Source organism: Oreochromis niloticus, linkage group LG14 (genome assembly GCF_001858045.2).
Source record: "Oreochromis niloticus isolate F11D_XX linkage group LG14, O_niloticus_UMD_NMBU, whole genome shotgun sequence".
Taxonomy (NCBI): domain Eukaryota; kingdom Metazoa; phylum Chordata; class Actinopteri; order Cichliformes; family Cichlidae; genus Oreochromis; species Oreochromis niloticus.
Window position 1 is genome coordinate 30,861,662 of NC_031979.2, and position 21,031 is coordinate 30,882,692.

The 21,031-nt window shown below is 38.0% G+C and overlaps 1 protein-coding gene across 2 annotated transcripts; it reads right to left on the reverse strand.

Annotated features, from left to right (window-relative positions):
- Positions 1 to 319: 319 nt before the first annotated feature.
- On the reverse strand, positions 320 to 19,155 carry postnb (periostin, osteoblast specific factor b). 2 transcript variants are annotated; one of them, XM_005455025.4, is made up of 22 exons: positions 18,944 to 19,155; positions 13,010 to 13,157; positions 12,510 to 12,608; positions 9,453 to 9,517; positions 9,085 to 9,242; positions 8,842 to 9,006; positions 8,616 to 8,762; positions 8,278 to 8,419; positions 7,342 to 7,554; positions 7,077 to 7,211; positions 6,267 to 6,415; positions 5,986 to 6,122; positions 5,666 to 5,796; positions 5,411 to 5,541; positions 4,988 to 5,090; positions 4,826 to 4,893; positions 4,543 to 4,588; positions 3,173 to 3,349; positions 3,052 to 3,099; positions 2,637 to 2,711; positions 2,513 to 2,545; positions 320 to 1,582 (listed from the first exon to the last, which is right to left on the reverse strand). In XM_005455025.4, exons 2-22 carry the CDS (start codon positions 13,126 to 13,128, stop codon positions 1,554 to 1,556), a joined length of 2,370 nt encoding a protein of 789 aa, XP_005455082.1. In that variant the 5' UTR covers positions 13,129 to 13,157; positions 18,944 to 19,155; the 3' UTR covers positions 320 to 1,553. The 2 variants fall into 2 exon arrangements, with proteins under 2 accessions (XP_005455082.1, XP_005455083.1); XM_005455026.4 differs by lacking the exon at positions 2,513 to 2,545.
- Between the last annotated feature and the right edge of the window lie 1,876 nt (positions 19,156 to 21,031).

Sequence of the window (21,031 nt, forward strand, 5' to 3'; positions counted from 1 at the left end):
TTGAAAATTACGATAATGCAGTTATTTTTAATCCAATTTTTATGTTTATTTTATACAGAATCCAAACTGCTTGGATCCTTTTAAACTGGCAGATGCATGGCTAAACCACTGAAAGGAATGACTCATACGTTTTAGAATCTACAGTTCTGTTTCCAATAAGTTGGACTGCTGTTTAGACTTTACAACTCTTTAAAACCCTCTTTTAGGCCACTATTAAACTAAAAATACTACTATGAATTTATTGTGAGCAAAATATTGTGAAAAACTTGGGTAAACAAAATACTGGAAAAGTTAAGTAAATATAAAGCAGACACCCACAGGCAATCTCACATTTAATAAAGTTATTTTGGCAAAGGGTCAGCAACAGTCACAAATGTGAAAAATACCATCAAATGGCTATAATTGAGTACATTACATTATGATGTAATTTGTGTAAATATTTTGAAATCACTGCTTAGGAGCATTTCCAAAATGTGTGTAAAGGCTCCATTAATGCTGAACAACAATCACATTTTGGTAGAAGAAATGCTGCTACTCACACTGCCATAATCCACGCATATAGAGGAGCATGACTCTAATAAAAGTGTCCAGGTGCTAATGTGTTGGTCCTGTGTCTGGATATGCCACTCATTAAAAACAGCTGGCACATTATGAAATTAAAATAACAAAGGAAGCTTGCATATACTGCTAGATAAAATCCTATATCAAGTGGCAAAACATTTTCAGAAGTATACATTTTTCTCTGAGCAGGACCATCATAATGTTAAACATTTAACAGGCTAACAAAAGCAGAATGAGCATACATTTTAAAAAAAAGTGATGTTGTTTGTGTACTATGGTCCAAATTTTGTGGAGTAAAGAATTTTTTTCCAAGCACAAATTTAGTTTTAACATCTCAATGAACCAAAACTTACCATTAAAGAATTTTGCAAAGACTTCAAAATGACACAATCTCCACTAATACCCTGTTCAAACAGGCATATTTATCTCAACAAAAGCACTTTATTGGAAGTTGTTTGAAAAATAGAAGGCAAAGCCAAAAGCATTCAGCTACATCATTCCAAATGATAGAAAGAGAGACAAATTTACATTGCATCTTAAACAATACACAGAGACAATTAAAAAAAAAAATACAGTTAAAGTCAGAAAACATGTTTTTTTTTGTTTTTTTTTTATCTTTATCATGCTTAGATTTTGAAATTTTCCAGGCAGCTTTTAACCTCTTCGCATTAAGCAAAGTCATAGAGAAGCTCACAATTGAAGTATTTTATTGTAAATCTAATGAATGAATGAATGCATTCAGACTATCCTATAGCTGCATTGACTTTCTGTGTATTTAAAATCATGCTAAAATGTTCATGTGAACTTGCTTTATATACATTCAAAGCACCATTAAAGTGTTTATGAGAGTAGTTTTTTTGTCAGGTATACCTATTACAGTATGAAATCACTGACATTTTAGGCAAAGCCCTTGTATTAGAACACCAACTTTAACCTCTGGGTTTGACGTCTCTTTCTGCTTTTACCCGAGAGGTGTTCTCATCGGCTTGTGCTCAGTCCCTTCCCCTCCTCCTGCCTCCATCTGGAAAAAAAAGAACAATAAATATTTGTCAGTCATGTGGATTAGGTTGTTGTCTAAGTCTAAAAGATATACTGTGCTGAAGTTTGGCATCCAAACTCTCATCACTGCCCAGATGGAAACACCAAGCGCATGGAGCAGGAGTGATGATGATGACTTCCCCTCTTGGGAAGTGTATGGTCTCAGAAACTATACAGGTGGATGCCGGGCTGGATGTGGGTCTCACAAAATGTTGTATAACAGCCACTGAAGCAACACATTTCAGCATAGCCTTTGAGGAGAGCATTGTGGCAGCAAGCATGACAGCAGATGAGTAAAGAGACTGCAGCTGGAATAAAGGAATGTTGATATTTTGGGGGAATTGTATTTGCATCTTTCTTGTTGAAAGTTAGATGAGAAGACTGATAACATTACTGTATGCACAAGACCAAAATGAAGCTATGGCAGCTGGCTTAACTAAGAAATAGATGGAAAATAACTAGCCTGGGTCTGTACCAGCACCAGTTAATGAATTTTTGTGTGTTTAATCTGTATCGGAATTCTGAAACCAGCACGTGGTTTTACAGAAGGCTTTGTGCAGGACTATATTCTCTTGGCATTACAGTGTGATTGCCAGCTATCTCTTTTGTCTGTGTTAAACTAAGCTGGGCTGCTGGCCCTCTCAATCCATAAATGAGAGTGTTACCAGTTTTTTTTTTTTATCAAACTCTCAACAAAGAGTGAGTGGAGTAAGCAGATTTCCCAAAATGCCAAGCTATTCCCGTAGGTTCCAAAGTGATTGCAGGGATGTGTTGGACATATGGTACAGGAAGAGTATGGAGCATAATTGAAGCCAAAGTCTTAAAGTGACAGCCTAAACTATCTGTCTCATTTCTTTCTGTCTTTCTTTCTATTTCTTTTTCCTTCTTCTTCTTTTTTTTTTTTTACTTATACCTCTTCTGGGATTAGTTCCTCTGGAACTGCCTTCTATAAAGGCAAAACAAACACACAAATCACACACATTATTTATGAATTATTTTCCTGCTTTCCACTTCCTAGAGACTTGAAAAAAACTCACTTTGGATTATTTTGGTAAGCCTTGATGCGTCAAGATCGCTCGTTTCAATGGTGGAAACTTCTGAAAGATCAACTCCTAATGGAAAAATGAAAGTATCTTTAAAGTGATGCTGAAATATTTGGCAAAAAATATCAGATAAGAGTGATAGCACATAAATTCTACCTAAATCCTCCAACAGATATGGTTTAATGAGATTTAAAGTCTATTATATGTATTTGAAAGTTACCTATGATGTGTGTATAAATTCTCTTTATTATAGTCTAGATTATTGTATTTTATTTGTGATAGCTAAATTCAGAGATAAAATATGCAGTATATTTTCTTTCCATACACATCTAACAATAATTTATTAATAATATTAATTAATAATCACACAAACAATCCTTAGTTTTAAGTTTCCAAGCATTTCACTGACCTTCCAGATCGATGTTGCTGGTGCGAGTGCTGACTGAGTATTGAGGCCCTGGAAACAACAGCATTTGTGAGTTCTGAATATGAAGTCATATGATTGTGTTTTACACTTAAAAAATACTTACCAGAGACAACCCTGGTAACCTTTTGGACAGGGTTCTGCCTTTCAATCACCCTGGTAACCTTTTGGACGGGGTTCTGCGTTTCAATCACCCTGGTAACCTTTTGGATGGGCTTCTGCTTTTCAATCACCCTGGTAACCGTTTTGACGACGGGTTCCCTTTGAATGACCCTTGTCACTTCTTTTACCCCAGGAAGTGTAAAAGAGCAAAGAAGCCATGCTTTACTACACCGAAATCAAGAGTGCACAGCATTGTACACTGATCAACTTCTGTACAGCCAACATACACAAAAAACAGTTTCAGTTGATCAGAAAACTTCCATGAAAGAAAATGGTAAATGGCCTGTATTTGTATAGCGCTTTACTAGGCCCTAAGGACCCCAAAGCGCTTTACACATTCAGTCATCCACCCATTCACACACTGGTGGTGGCAAGCTACATTGTAGCTACAGCTGCCCTGGGGCGCACTGACAGAGGCGAGGCTGCCGGACACTGGCACCATCGGGCCCTCTGACCACCACCAGTAGACAACGGGTGAAGTGTCTTGCCCAAGGACACAACGACCGAGACTGTCGGAGCCAGGGCTTGAATCGGCAACCTTCCGATTACAAGATGAACTGCCAACTCTTGAGCCACGAAAAAAGGTGATTCCTAATCAAAGGATATCTACTAATATAATTTTGATATAATTTTCTACAGCTTTATGATTTGCTTTAGCTCAGCTTTATGTTAAATACATGTGACTAATACATCAGTGATTAACTACAACTAATTTGTAATTAACTAGCTTTGAGTGCATGACTACATGTAAACTGACAAGTTTGGCTACATAAAGTGCACTGTGAATTCCTGGATGGTAATCTCATAAAGATTCCCATATTTTGTAATGTACACTGTACACTCCCTGTCCTCACTGTTCACCATCTTGACTACCTTAATGGAAATGGAGCGATACCAAGCAATTTTTGGCAAGTGGAAAGAAGAAATGCCAATGGATTAACAAATGCTAATCTTAGCTAACTGCCTAATGTTTTTTTTTCTCAGGCAGTGACAGGTATTGTGTGAGTACCTCAGGATGGGGCCTTAAACAATTTCCAGAATGTGGTAGCAAGATCAGCAGTCATAATCAAATATTGCGGCTGTCATTAGATGAGGAATATATTGTTTTTATTTTTTCCACCGGTCCTCAGTTTTGTGCTTGCAACAGTGTCATTAAATATAACTGGTCATACTTCACTGATTAGGAATCACATAATGTTGATATTCTTTAATCATCATTACTATACCTTCCTGAATGACACAAGTGACAGTCCTCTATAATAACAACAGGGAGCACAGAGTTATTAATGACAGTGAAAAATGCAAACTACTTACTCAAAAATGTAAGAGGAATTTCCTGATATCTGAATCCAGAAATGTACTGTAAAAAAGTAAATACAATTGTTAAAGCATATTAAATGTCTATGCTGCATAATAAAGCATATAATTGCTCAGCTCAGCTGAAAAATATTGTATTTGCTACATTGTATGTGCTATTTCTTATACTTTACATGGAATTATAAACATTTTGTTACGACTTAAATAAAGAATAAAAAACTGCAAACTAGACCCAACCCAACATCTCTGGAACTTTAATAACAACAAAAAAAACAAACACCTTAAATTGAATATAAGAGATGAGCTTCGTCAGAACCATCTGGAGTTCCTGGGATCCAATAGGGATTTCTACAAGATAGCACGGCATTGACTGCAATTAGGTATTTACAGTTATCACGTTTCTTGACAGATTTATAAGACAAAAACTGGATGAAAGTTTTACCTTCAGGATACAACAGCTTGTTGACAAAGTGAACAACTCCATTTGTGGCCATCATATCAGCCTCAGGGACTTGAACAGAATTAACCTTCACAGTGTTGTTTGCCTGAGGACAACCATTAAAACAGTTACAGACAAGAAAACCACAAAGTGTTGGGTGTGAATGAAACCACATACTAAAATATGAGGAATGATCTCTGTCCCACATTAAATATCATTAGCTTACTGGAGTCACTGAGTTTCAAAGTGGACAATGACTTTTAATCAGACAGTATTCATAGACACTACCATATAAAACAGTTTTATTGAATACTTAACTCTTTATGATTAAATAAAACAAAACAAAAAAACCCCAGTAATTATCTGAGGTATAAGGTTTAATAGATTAAGACATATAGGTTCCATCTGGATGCACAAAATACCTACAACTACAACTTTGAGGTTGCTGCCCTGGAGGGACTTGAGAAGGTTTGTCACCCCAGGCTCCAAACCACCACCAATGAAGATACCATTATTGATGTGATACAGAAGGATGGTTCTAAGTGCATTTATGTCCTCTGAAATAAAGCAAAGACATACACATTAGCTATTATTTTATTTTGCATTTCTATCCAGACTTTTACTGCCCAACATAAGTACTTAAAACAAACACAAATAGACAAAAAAGTCTGGTAAACTTACTCTTCAACACAGCCATGTCCCTTTCACTTAAACCTGCAAAAGCCGTGTCGCTTGGGGCAAACAGAGTAAAGCCTCCCTCCTGTTGAAGCACGTCAGTCAAGCCAGCAGCTTCCATCAGAGACAAAAAGATCCTAAAGAGCAGAGAAGAAAACTGTAACTTGGCTGTTGTAGACGCCTCTAAGGGATGACATATTGCAGCAACAGCACTTTCCCATTCCCATATGTGCCATGTGGATTTAATGTAATGATAGTCAAGATGTGGTTTGAGTATTATACTGGTTTTTAAGACCACAGTCCATTTTCCTTCCCATTGTACTTACTTGAACCCTCCGTTTTCTGTCAGAATCTCGTACATAGTTTTTTCTGCAGGTTTCAACAGAGTCCTCATGAGGTGAAGGGCCCCATTGCTTCCTTCTTTACTGCCTCGTATCAGGCAGGAATTCTCGATGCACACAGCCTGCAGATGTAAAACAAGTTGAATAAAAGAGAATAAACTTGAAGTCTCAAAGATTTGAAGATTGATTGAGGCTATTGCCTATAACAAGTCTTTAATGGCCTCCAGCTATAACTACTGGGCAAAACTTTAGAGAAGAGTACTCACTGAACGATAGATGAAGACCCGAAGAATTTTCCCTCCAATGGTCTCCAGCTGCTGGCCATTGTACAGCTGTCCCAGAACAATCTTATTCTTCAAGATGTGGTTCTCCAGGATAATTCTGAGTAAGTCCTGATCCATGGACATTACTTCATCTGCAGAGGAAAGAAACAGTTTTATGTTTCTCATTTCAAATTAATTACGCCAGGAAAAAAATACATTTAAATTTAAAGCATTGGCTTCAAAAAACTATATTCTTACTACTTTGACTACCATTACCCTAAAGCAGCAACAAACATATTTTAACCAAAGTCAACTCTGTACTCAGTGACCTGACAGTTCCGCAGATGAACCACAAATAGTATCCTACAAATGACGATAAATGCTCTGTAGGTCCATGTTCACAGACAGACAGAGGGAAAGTTTATGGATTGAGCACGAAACATCATCATCTGTCACAGTTTTCCAGATTTTTCTTGGACGTGTCTTATGCCAAGATGGACAATAAATAGAATAAATGCACAGAATAAATGTGACAACATTCAGTGATAACAGTCACTTTTAGATTTTCTTATTGTGGAATTCTTTACATCCACTGACAAAAGAGTATCAATATAAATAAGATACAATTTTTCCCTAGCTGACTACAATTAATTGTTTCTTAAAACATGAGAAGCATAGCGGCTACTTTTTTTCAACATATGACATTAAGACTTTGCATGAATTCATTGAAGCATTTTTAAAAAATCAACATTGCAACCTGCTGAGTGGAAAATAGAGGAGTGCAAGTGGTATAATGAGCAGTATGTAACTCACCAGTAAAGACACTGTTGAATGGAGCCAGTAAAGTGTACTCTGCATCTGATCTCATGCCACCAGAAAGGCCCAGCTCGGACACCATGTCAGTGAAGGTTGACTGGGAACTTTCCAACAGTTCCATTACCTGCTTGGCTTAAAGAGGTAAAGGAAATCCTGACAATTTTAGAATATGAACTATAGACAAATATATACATATTCTTCGATATGCATATTCTGTAATAAACAAAGCATGTCCGAATAGGAAGCAAAGAGGTGCTCTAACCTGAGTCTGGAACAAGTGCTTTGTCAATAATATGGATGACACCATTGGTGGTGACAATGTCCTTCTGGCGCACCATTTTAATGCCATTGACTGTCAAGCTTTCGCCATCACAGCCAATTTCAATGTTGTTGCCCTCCAGTGTCTCATAAGAGGTGCCAGCCAGGATACCTTCAGAGCACTGGATTGAGTCCAGGAGGTGGAAAGACAGAAGAGCTGAAACAAAAAAAATAAAAATAAGTAAAATATTTGAGTTAATATATGATTTAGTTGTATAAGTAGATGTTTGTCTGATACACTGGGACATTAATGTTTTTTCCTTTGTTATACCACAGCCAAGATGGTTATATCGAAGAAACCTGCATATCCTTTAGATCCCAGTGGTCCTCTAGTGAGGCCCTGTTTGTCTTTGAGGGGAACTGTTCTGATCTGAGCACGGCACAGCAAATATATATGAGGAAATACAGATGAAGTACAACTTTTTACTATCTCTTGGTGCTTAGATAGAAAATTATCTTGAAAGCCTTTTAGAAATTCTGATTCTTTAAGAAATCACAATGTATATCTCAACAATTTAAATAATAACTAATATTACTGATAATTATACAAGTATATTTTATGAAGATACATATAGGTGAACAGCAGTTAAAAAAAAGGCCATAAAAATGTCAAATTTTGTGTTACATTATATGTTTTCAAACTCACAATTTAATGCTTGGCTTGAAAGACAAAAGTTGTTTTTTGGTTCACGTTAGTTTTTAAAGCTAAATAAGCTCCAGATCTATTGTGGCTTCATCTGTTTTGAATTGGAAGAAGCTCAATGCACAACCATGCTCCCAGCAACCACTACATTTCTTTTCCAGTACTTCCATCAGTAAACATTGTTCTGCTACAATTAACTTAACACTAAAAATAAGCCTTTGAAGAAGTCTGATTTACCTTTGAGGGCCTGCTTGTCACTCTGAATTCTTTCCAGTACATCGCTGCCGAGCTGCTCAAAGGCTTCATTGGTAGGGGCAAAAAGAGTGTAATGTCCTGGCTGACCCAGTTTCTCCAAAAGCTCAGAATTTTGAAATAGATCCTAGAAGATTATGTCACCATCAATATTATATTTAGTGAACTTCATTATACTGTAAAGCAGCATACAAAGAAAATATTCACAATTTAATTGTATAATAGTAACTGTAAGAGTCTCATATTACATCAATAAGTCGTTTACAGCAGGGTTTGCAGTTTTAGTTGTTAATCATTTTTCTTCAACCAAAGCTTGTACTCACACTCAGTGTTGTCAAGTCATCGTTAACTTCAATGACATCTTGAATAGTGTTTCCAATAGTACTGATGACACGGTCGATGACATGCACGACTCCATTTGTGGCGATCTGGTTGGCGTAGATGATCCTGGCGCAGTTCACAGTCACTATCTGTACACAACATCTGTTTCAGTGTAATACCCCTGACAAATGGTTTATGTAAAATGTTAAAATAACACTGAGTACACACCCCATTGGAGTAATGGTTAATATGGAGATCAAGGTCGTTGTACATGGAGGTCACTTTTATTCCATTCTTTAAGTCTTTGGTCAGGAGGCGGTTGTTGACCATATGATAATGAAGAGCATTGTATAGTTCAATATTGACGTTGCTGACCAGCGCATCCCTCACTGTCTGTTAGATGAAAAAAACTGGGTGTTAAAATCTCAAAGATGAGGATCTCCCAGAGCTTTTTGTTTTGTCCTGACTCACTGCATCCAAATTATCCCAAGCCTCATTGCTGGGAGCAAAGAAGGTGAAAGATCCTGGTCCCTCAATCTCAGATCTTAGCTTGGAAATGTCAGCGTAGTTTTGGGTTGATGAGGCCTTGACTATAGACAAACTGCCATACACGTGGTCAATCGGGGCAACTAAGAAAGAAAAAAAATCACGATAAGTGTCGAGCTTTGTTTTTGAAAATAGAAATAAAACACAATCTTTGAATTGATCGATTGGAACTTGAAATAAAAAAAAATGCATCAACAATATGCTGTGGCACTTGCTTCTAGTTTATTTGGTCTGGTTTCAAAGCTAAAACACAGCTGTTCTACAACTGTTCTACAAAACAGTACAGACCATACCTGCAGGGCAGCCAAGCATGCCATCCATTTTCATATACCCTGGGCAACACTCATAAAGCACAGTCCTGCAGGAAAAAAAATACACACATCAAAAATATGGATTTGCACATAAGTTTAAGATACCAATCTTAAGAATACATGTAAGAAAGTATTTTTTTCTTGCTGCTATGTTTTCAGTTGAATCATCGTTCTGTGATTTTCTGTTTTCTTCAGTGCTTCCAGATGTTACCCATTATCCTCTGCATTACCCAAACAGACCATGTGATCCAAAGGCTTTTGCCAAAACCTAATTGGGTTCATGCTAGCATTACAGTAGTAGATTTATAACACCAAGTCCTCCTCTTTTAAGCTACAGAATTAGGCTGAACTCTATGTGACATTTATATTAAGATGTCTGTCTTGAAAGTCTGATTAGTAATTATATCTGAGTTTATGAAATGTTGGTTAACATAAAAAAATGGATTTGATGGACTTAGTTTAGCTACTCTGGACACCAGCATACCCATTTTTAAAACAGACTTTTATACTGAGAGAATAGTCATTTTGATTTATGCTTTGACACATTTTTATTTGCTGTTGGACACACATATGAAGAGCAGCAGCATGTTCTCCAAAATGCCTGAGGTCATAGCCTGAAGAGACCAGTAAAATTCAAAGTGCAGCTGCACGATGTAAAAATGTCTTACGTCAGCAGGTTCGACCATGCTGAAGCTATAGCATTATCTCTTCCTCTGGGAAAACTGGACATTTGAATATATCTACTTTACCTCAAATACCTAACGTGTATTCAACAGTAAAAAGACTCCCAAGATGATGAAAACGTCAGAGACATAGCTATGAGGAATAAACAATGCCATATGCACCAAGAGTAGGCAGGGGAGATCATTGAGGTAGATTGCCCAGTTTTAATTGTCAGAAAAAATAAACCCTAACTGCAGGAAAGCTGCTACTTTTCCAAGTCATGGTAATTAGTGTATAATAACAAGTAGTATTGCTTTTGGCAATGCATATACCAATTCCAAATACAAGAAAAATAAACTAAAGGGAAAAGGATGTTAAAATACAAAAATTTAGCAGTTCATTTCTATCAACAGTATTCCTGTGACATCTGCATGTGAAATCTGCCATTAATAGTTTAGAACAGTTTAGGCAAATTTAGACAATAAAGACAGAATTTACACACGTTTTATGGCTTTTAAGGGATACATGTGAGAAGCATTATACAACATGGTGGCAAGATGAATTACATTTAAGATGATGATTTATACTCTAGACTTTACTTTACTGTTGCTCTTATCTGATTATTATGTTTCAGCCAGCGTACAGACCAACGCTTCTTGGTCTGCATCAGAGTTGCGGGAACTGGGATGAGATCACACAAGCCCCATTGAGGCAGAGTCAGCAAAAACCTCGTAACATTGCTTTCCCACACTGTGGAGCTGTGTCTGGCTACGGAATTGGAAACTTTTGATTTAGCAGCATCTCTTCAAAAGTACTGCTCCGCTAACTTTGTTATTTTGTATCCTCCATGAAGCGTAATTTCAGTTAAACCCATCAAAAAAATTTCAGCCTGGATTCTGAAGTTTGTTAATATAAAGCTTCTTTAGAGGCAGACCTGCTCTGGCAGAGAATATTCTCTCAGAGGGTGAAGACAAACACTTTGAGTGCAGCACCAACTGCCATAAATGGAAAAGTTCTATTCAGGTCTCACTGTCTTTGATTATCTTGGTGAGCTAGTTACCCTGAAGTTCTTCAAATGATCACAAAAGGCACTGGTGACATTTTAGCTTAAAATGCACATGTTCTCCCCTACAAGGAAAATTTAGAGATGGTAAACAAAATCATTTTGCAGTTTTAATAAAGCACTTCTGAAAGTTATAACTGAAAGAAATGTTTTGCTCTAATGCTGGAGGACTACTAACATCTGGGGGATTTATGGAAGACAGAGTAGGAGGAATGATGGGAGGAGCAATAGGCTTGGTTGGAGAAGGTAATATAATCTGATGCAGTTAATGCATCCAGGAGACCTGGCCTCCTCAATCATGTAACATGTACATTAAAAAAAAAAAGAAGGTCAATTTATTTGTACTCAACCAGATGATCCAGTTAAACTTCACTGACAAATATGACTATCTCTGCTGTCAGTGCAGCTCTTCTATGGGAGAAAAGTCTAACTCAAACTGAAGTTTACTTATTTAATTTAGAAGATTGTAATGGGTTTAAATGAGTAAATCAGTTAGCTTTAACTGCAGCTTTAGCTCAGCCAACTTTTCATTGATTATATAGTTCCTTGTCAGACTTCCGCTAAAACAAACACAATATTTTGACTGTTTTCAACCTTATCATTTGCCAAGTTCAGTGAGCAGAGGGTATTCAACATGAAGAACTAAGCCTATTTAGAGTGCGAAGCATGACTCAGTCAAGCACTGAGGGCAAACTCAGTGTGAGTGCTGTATGTATGTATATGTGTGTGAAAGGAAGAAAAACAGTAAAGGGGGTTGTTAATAGCCACAAACTTGATTCATGTTTAAACTAAAACTGCTGAGATTGCTGGAACAAAACCAATAAAGAGGTTTCTTATAATGGCTGAGCTAAACGCTTTTCCATTCAAGAATACAGTCAACATTTTGCAGCCACATCATATCCTGGAATCAGTGGTTCACCACTGTGGCATTCAACATCAACCAGACTGCTCAAGTTATGAAAACCCTAACTTTTAGTTTATAGGGTCAAACTGGACTGTTTTCTATACAAAGAGTTTAAAGGCTGGATCTATAAATGTGTTTTTCATTTTAAGTGGTAATGTAATTCAAAGTAAGATAACAGATGTCTATCTCTGTGGAAACATCCGAGTTTCCATGAAAAATGGGGGCAGGAGGTGGTGTGTGTGTGTGTGTGTGTGTGTGAGTGCGGTGGGGGTGGTGGGGTGGGGGTGGAGTAGAAGAAATGCGAAAAGAAAATAAAGAGAACAGTAAGCCCACATAACTGCTGAGTGAATGTATTTGTTTGAACTGGAGGTACAGTTTTTCCTGTTGGATACACAAAACAAGCACTCACGCTTTCTTTCCACAGATGGACCCTCTGTACCAGTTACGGCAAGTGCTAAAGTATTTCTTCTTGGTTCCCATGACTTGCTGAAGGGCGCAGACATTGGGTCTAATGAGAATTAATACCAAAAAATGTGATGAAGAATTAGTCAGCAAGTAAGACATCAGTAGGAATCTATGAAATTATTCACGTGTAAAGGATTATTTAACAGCCCAGATGGATAAGACATCAGGCCGTCAAGCATGAATAATTATTTGGCAAATACTACTGCTGCTTTTGAAGCCAGACTGTTAAGTATGAATATTGATAACGACACATGCTGGATTAAACATGTCCTAAGTGAAATGCAAGATCTTAGATACCCTTCAAAAAAAATACACAATTAATATTGTTGAAATAGTTGGACTTATAGAGTTATACAACATACAGATGTGCAGAAATGATAACAACTGTTCAATGTTCATGCATGCACAAAAAGAGAGCAAAACAATATATATAGATGAGCTTACCCTTCTTTTCTTGCCCTGATCCTGCTGTGGGCAACAATTTTGTCATAAGCTGAGGAGTCAGCATTATCAAATGTACAGAGCACAAAAAGTGCACAGGCAACCACAAAAAGGAGCTTCATCCCTGATTCCTTCGCTAGCCCACCCAGACCTAGAGTAGTGGGAGCAGACGGAGAGCAGGAGTTTATATTCCACAAGTCTCACCCACCCTAGGAGGATGGCAATTTTTTTTGTACATGCATGGACCACCCAGCACTTAAAAAAAACCCCCATATGACTTAAAACATGTACTGAGCTTTACCATTTATAATCAAGGATTGCAATCTTTTTTTCTATATTAACTGATCTGAGAAAAGCATTTTTAAAGTAGTGAGACCATTTTTAATTGTTAGCAGTTTTACCATTTTTTAAATTAACCTTTTCAATTCCTTATCTAAATTTGAATGTGCACATTTGCCACAAAATAATGTCCATAAACACATGTTTTAGCCATATAAGAGTCATTCTAAAAGTCACTTTATCTGTTTATGCTTTCACTTTATGGAAAAAGTTTTATCAAAAAATCAGTTGTGTTGTATTGCATCTGCACACTGATTCAAAGAAAGATTCGAAGGCTCACCACACATTCTCAGTGCACAGATGCAAAATATTTCAGTTTGTGTCTAGTGCTTTGAAGCTGAGTGATGCATGATAGATATAGATATTGAACAGATGGGATACTTGGGATGAAGAGTTCAAATGTATCTTGCCTATAAAAGTGTCCTTTATTTGGAGTGCAAACAAAGAGACATTACATAATATCTGCTCTGAACAAATGCCAGAACAAGGATGGTGTAAATCTTTCAGAATGCAGTTTGCTCCACCTTGTGGCTGTGGGAGTACAAGCACCGAGGCTCACAGTGCTGTTGGACATGGATAATATCGCACATGATAACTTTTACATTCGAGGAGGCGTAAATATTAAGATACAGAAGTATCTGAAAGTATCTTCCTGTTTAGCAGAAAACTATTTTTGTGGTCTTTGAAGTTCAGCTGGTGTTTTCAGTTCTTTGCATCTACTATTAACTTGTCAGATGTTTTCATAGTGGAGCCATGGTATTTTTTAAGGCTACAAAGAATGGAGTCTCGAGGCAACACTTAAGTGCTGTAACACAAGTAGTAACAGGACATAGAAACTCGCACTGGCATGTTAACAGAAGCGTCTTAAAAACAACTTCACATATATAACAGAGCACAGGAAACAATTGTCTGGGAAATGTCTCAGATGTGGAAAATGTAAAATCCCACAACTGTTACAAGGAAATGATAACAGGCTGTAACTATGAACAGCAGGAGCCCATGTGCCAAGCATATGAAAGCAATGTATATGTCATCTTTTGTTATTTCTAAAAGTTGCAACTCTCTAGTCTATTAATACGCTAAATGACTCATGGCACTGGTTAATGATCATTAATTTGTTTTCACTTTGCAAATATCAACAGTTCTGGATTGTAATTGTTATTTGTACCATACCCAAAGGTTTTAGTTATAGAGTTCTGTTTGCCACATGTTGTGAAACCAATCTGGTTTTAACCAGATGCCCTAAATAGGATAAGGAAAAGATTGTCTTAACCAGCCAAGTCAGCGGATTAAAAAAAAAAAAAAAGCTACAATCTAAGACCCAATACTGTGCACACATTGAACTCAGTTTAGTTTTATTTATGTAACATCAGTTCAAAACTGCAGTTATCTAAGTGAGCTTCATATTGTAGGTAAAGATGTAGGTAAATATTAGAGAGAAAAGCTCTCTCTAAAAGTTCCCTTTTAGCGAGCACTTAGGGAAAAAGAGCTCAGTCTTCACAGAAAGAGACCTCTGGAAGAACCCTGTTCGGGGAGAGGCAGCTGCTGTGACTGGTTGAGGGGTTAGAAAGGGAAGATGGCAAAGAAAAGCAAACAGACAGACATCTGGAGCTGAAAATCAGTGGACTAACTTTGTATTTTCAGCTTGTAAGCCTGAAATGAAAAAATCAGCCAATCACATTTAAAAAGTGACAGTTTGAAGGCCCAAGCTTCTTATCACCTTTATTTAATGCATTTAGAAAGCCCCTTAATCCTCGAAAATCCGAAACACTGAAATACAGTTACTATGCAGTCCCGTCATCCTATTAAACAGCCAGTGAGAGATAATGGAATCACCACACACTCGTTGCAGTGATAATCAAATGCAGTGTGGCTTTTGCACTTTGAATCAGAACACGCTCTCTCTGAATCAGTCCTCGACACACACGCTGGCACCGACACAAACATTTCATGTGCCACAAAGAATAAAGTAAGTCTTGATCCCGAGTACGGGCTCCTCTCATTTTACTTTTAAGTGGAAATGAAAGGAAAAAGTGCAACAGCAATCTTAACTGAGTGAGCTTTTCAGATATAGTACAAAGACCCAAACACTTTGTTGATTGGTTTCTAAAGATAGCAGGGCTGCTATGGTAACAGAAACTGACATCAGTTTCATCCAGCACCCAAGGTTGCCTGCAAGCTTCAAACCATGAAGGTGTGAAACGGTCTGTGAAAATACAAACTATGAGTAACCAAGCACCAGCAGCACTGATTCACAGGCACCTATTAGCTCAATTAATCAATGTAGTACCATACCTCTATTAAACTCTGTGTTGTTGACTACAGGTTAAAAGTAGCAACAAAATAGGCCTCTGTCTACCTGAAAGGTACCATCATGGCATGTTTTTCACAGGTTTTCTACTTTAAATAGTATGATTAGTTACATAGTCACTACACAGAGGTACCATAGTATTGTCATTAGCCAACTACTCTTGTTTTTTTTAATATCCTCACAGATCACTAGAGGGTGCTTCATGTCCTATTTGGCTATAGACCATATTACAAGCTCCTTTTTCTTCTAACCACAGAATCACTAAATCATAAGAGAGAACCGGAAATATCAGTGCTGAGTGCTAAATTATTAACAGTGGTGAAGCTCTCACATGTACCAACAGCCTGTAGTCTTACTGCACCAATTTCAGTGATCAATAGCATAAAACCATACAGGTTTCTCTTCCATTTAAGTCAAGGTTGACAAAAGGTATGCTGGGCTTAACAGCTAATTAAAAATGACTTAGAAAAATCTCTTACAAAGAGTCATGGTTGTAAGAGTGTTATTACTAGAATATTCATACTAATGCACTAACATTCAAACAGTTGTTCTTTTCTGTAACTCTTCAAGGCAGACCTCATTTTGCAAATTGATTTACAGTAAATATTCAACATGTCACATTTATGATTATGATAAGAAGAAACCATATCTGGGTAAAAAAGGCACTTAATTTATCTTAAAATGAATGACTGTTCTGCCCAACTGTTCTTAGTCTTTGGTTAAAATAACAATTAAAAAATGGCCCAAACTACTTTAAAAGGTATTTATTTCTAAGAAGAGCTCCACATGTAAGAATTTATAGTTCATAACAAAAACAGAATTAGCATTATTTGTCATATATGAGAAAGAAAAATATGCCTTTAGTGTTTTTTTTCCCTCTAACACGTCACAGAGTCTGTGAGAAAAGGAAACATATTGAGGACAGCTGTGCTACGCTGTTCCATAGAAGAACGACTGTATATACAAGTAGAGAAAAGGTAAACTATTTACTAAATTCTTTTCTCCAAGCACAAACAAGATTTCTGCAATTAGGTTTGGTTTAGTTTATTAAGATCCTCATTAGCTAAAGCAGCTATTCTTCCTAGGGTCACAGGTCTTTAAATTTTAACAGTGCATTATTACAATCTCCACACAGATATATAACATCAATAAAAGCATAAGACTTAACAAACTCTGTTTTAATTTAACCAGCTAAGACCTTTATGCTCCCTCCACAACAAAGGTAATGCATGCCACTCAAAAAATGTCATAAAATGTCAAAGCCTGGATTAACTGTCTGATTGAGTCTGGTCTTTTAACCCCAGAAATCCCATTTCCTATATTAGCGACAATCTTGATATGTTCTGTCCAGGATAATTTACTAAGATTATACACAGTCTCACAAACTTGGTCAACAAACACACAATTAATGGAAACCTTTAAAATCTGAGTTTTTGAAATAGAAAAGTTAGAACAAAGTATCATGCCTTATAGACATTCAAAATAACTTTATTGCTCCTTTTCCACTTAACTACTGACTTCAACTCAGAATCTAAATGACATTTAACTCTTTCTTAGTAGTAGCTAATATATATATATATATATATATATATATATATATATATATATATATATATATATAGATGAATCATCTGCATACATTGAAATAATAGGCTTATTAAGGATGACTGTTATGCTATTAGTTAAGATAACATACAACAGCAGGCCAAGACACCTTTCTTGGGCCATTACACACTTAAAAGCCCTGACATTTAAGCCTGTCCTATTTACTGTTACTTAAATAATTCCATCCTTAACAATGCAAACTGGTTAAAACCATAACAGAATTTCTTCAACAATGAATTACATGAATTATATCAATTGCCACTGTAATGTCCAGCAGTACTACACCACCCATTTTCTTCTTTTCTGTGCTTCTTGTACACCACATACTGCATGCGTGCTCTCTTGCATTTAGATCATGCAGTGATTGAGCGGAAAACTGCAAAGTATGAACTGAGGAAAACCATCAGAGCAGCCAAAAGGCAGTACAGAGAGAAGCTGGATGGCTTCTATTCTACTGCTGACTCCAGGCACATGTGGCAAGTCCTACAACACATCACAAACTACACAAGCACTACCAGCATCACCAGCTCCATAGACAGCATCCCGATGACCTCAACACCTTCTACACCTGTTCTGAGACCTCCAGCCTTAACACAGAGAGGAGACATACATACAGGACCACCAGCCCCTCATCCCTTCACCTAACAATCTCATCAGATCAGGTACACACAGCACCGAGGAAGATCAACCCTCATAAGGCAGCAGGACTAGACGACATCCCTGGGTGGACTCTCAGAGCATGCCAATGAGTTAGCTGATGTTCTCTTCTTCATCTTCAACCTCTCCCTCAGCCAGTGTGTCAGGATTAGTAAAGGAATTTTACTCAGCATTACTACAAACACGGGCACTCCGCAGGGATGCATCCTCAGCCCCATCCTACACCCAGTTCACCCATGACTGTGTCATCTATAACAAGGCGCCTATCATCCTAAAGTTTGTGAATGACATCACAGTAATAGGATCCATCATCAGTGGGGATGAGCTGACAGCAGGGAGGTTGCAAATCTGATGAAAGATGAAAGAGACGGTAGTGGACATGAAAAAGGAGGGGAGAAGCCACCGGCCATTGTTCATCTGGGAGCTTAAAGTGTGGGCAGTAGCGGTTGTAGTTTCTGAGGAGGCTGAGGAAGTTTGGTATATGCCCTTGAATTCTCAGCAACTTCAACCGCTGCATGGTTGAGAGCATCTTGATCAACTGCGTCACTGGGTGGTACAGCAACACTGATGCTATGGACTGCAAAACACGGCCAAGCATCCCGTTACGTAATTAGTATGAGACACGATATTAGTGTAAAGTACGTAATTAGTACAACCCGAGTAGGTACTAATGGAAAAGGAACTTAAAGCCTTTTTTTCCATTAGTACCTACTCGGATCGACTTGGCACAGTTTTCAGGGTTTTCCATTAGGTCATAGTACCTGGTACCAGGTACTTTTTTAGTACCTCCTTAAGCAATCCAAGTAGGTACTAAAATGTGACGTCGTCAGACTGCATGCCACCGGTTAGCTGGTAAGAAGCATCACTCGATGAGTCATGAGGGCATTTCGTTCATGAAAATCAAAACCGCCCTTTTGGGGACTTTTCTTAATTTGCACTTGCTTATTTGCACGCACACTACTGTCTGTCTGCTGCACATGCTGATGTAGCATTCTTAATTGTAAATTGTGTAAATATGTACTTACCCTTTTCCAGCTCAGAATCCTTTTACTTTATTTGTATACTTCTGCATAGCTTATATTTATATTGTATTTATTTTATTGTACTTAGTGTAGTTCCTTTTAATTGTTTCTATTGTTTTTAAATGATCATTTATTCCTGACTGGCTCACTATTTTCTCATTTGTCTTCTTTTTATTGTTCTCTCTCTCGTACCTATCAGCCTGAGTGTGTGTATATGTGGGCAAGTTAACTTCAGTCTCTGTTTCTTGTGGATTACCGCCTTCTAGCTCAGTGCAGCTGGAGGTAATGAGCTCACCTGTTTGCAATCACTCATCACTGCTTGCTACCTAAGGTTGAGAAAAGCCTGTAGTTGATGCCTGTGTCAGTGAAGTTGGCTCTTAATGCTTTATTGTTTACTCTGTTTTTGTCCTGACCTTTTTTTTTTCTTCTTCTGCACAGATGCTTAGGAGTGGAGTTTGAGAGAAATCGCAAAAAAGATTTGTCAACTTGCTGGTTCTTCTGTTCTGTTCTAAGTGGAACCCTTTGCTCAAAGCTCCATTGAAATGTCTTCTTTTTTGCTGCAATGGAACTACATTGAGAGCTTTCTATGCTTGTGGGTTGTTTTAATGACGCTTCAATTAAAAATATGAAGAATAGTAAGAACAGTTAAAGTAGCTGACATAGTGTCTCAGCACATCAATGACCGCCCCCTCCCTCGACCCCCACTAGTTTGCTTACACAGCAAATTGACATCACCATCACCCTTCGCAGAGTGCTGAGCCATCTGGAGAACAGGAAGAGCTACGTGAGGATGCTCTTTGTGGACTGCAGCTCAGCGTTCAACACCATAATACCAGAGAACCTTACCACCAAACTGGACCACCTTCAGATCCTCCTGCCACCTGCTCCTGGATGAAAGATTTCCTTACAAACCAGCCTCAATCAGTCCGACTCGGCCCCCACCTCTCCCCGCCGACTGTCACTCAGCACTGGATCCCCACAGTGTTGCATTTTCAGCCCCCTACTTTACGGCCTGTACACCCACACACCCAACTAACATCCACCATGGTTGGGTTCATCTCTAATGGAGATGAAACAGTGTACAGGCAGCGGTAGAGGACTTGTCCCACTGGTGCTCTCAAAATAACCTGAAGCTAAACGTCCTTAAAATAAAAGAACTCATAATGGACTTCAGGAGGCACAGATAGGTCCACTCCCCTCTGATTATAAATGGAGAATGGGTGGAATCAGTTTCCACCTTTCAGGTTTCTGGGCACCCACATCTCCGCTGATCTCACCTGGACCCACAACACCAACGCCCTATTAAAGAAGACCTTCCTCTGTGTCCTAAGGAAGAGTAACCTGGACGGGAAGCTTCTGGCCTTCTACTGCTCCTCACTAGAGAGCGTGCTCTCCTACCAGTGTTGGGGAGTAACAGAATACATGTACCGGCGTTATGTATTTAAAATACAAAATATGAGTAACTGTATTCCTTTAGAGTTTACTGTTTAAAAAGGTGGTATTCAGAATACAGTTACTTTGTTGAAATAAATGGATTACACGGCGGTCTTTTCCTGTTTCATATGTTTTGCTATGCCCTCTCTATTTTTGGTAATTCCACGCCGGTGGAAAGCCAAACAAAACACACATCAAGAGGCTCTAATGCCTGGGTCTCAATCTCGTGGCCCATGTCACCTCTACTTGCGGCCCGCATAATGACGTGACGAAATATTTTTTAAAATTATTATTCAAAAAATTATTTAATATGAAGGCAATAGGCAGAGTGTTACAGGCATAGCCCTAAAGAATGTAGCCTGATGGACAGTGTAGTTCGTGCTGCAGGGAGAATGGACTGCCATACCCGTTATGTGTCTGTGAGTGTGAGGGAGGGAGAAAAAGTAGAGTCGAAAAGTACGAGTTGTCACCGACCAGAAACGGGAGATGGAAGCATGTAAATATAATAATAACCACTTCAGCCAAGAAGAGTGCCTGACGAGCCCAGTTGTAAGTAAGCTATTAAGACTCGATTGTAAACTGTGTTCGTGTTTTCATCCGAAACAATAAGTTCAGTTGGAGCAGCCTTTCAACGCCTCTCTCTGTCTCTCGCTAGCA

Bases quoted from the DNA above. Each gene is read 5' to 3' on its own strand.
- postnb (XM_005455025.4), bottom strand. From the start codon at position 13,128: ATGAAGCTCCTTTTTGTGGTTGCCTGTGCACTTTTTGTGCTCTGTACA. The intron at 7,555-8,277 runs GTAAATCAGACT...TTTTTGTTTCAG, and splicing joins TGACAAGCAGGCCCTCAAAG to CTCTTCTGTCTTTCCACCTC. The intron at 5,091-5,410 runs GTAGGTATTTTG...GGTTGTCCTCAG, and splicing joins GCAACCTCAAAGTTGTAGTT to GCAAACAACACTGTGAAGGT.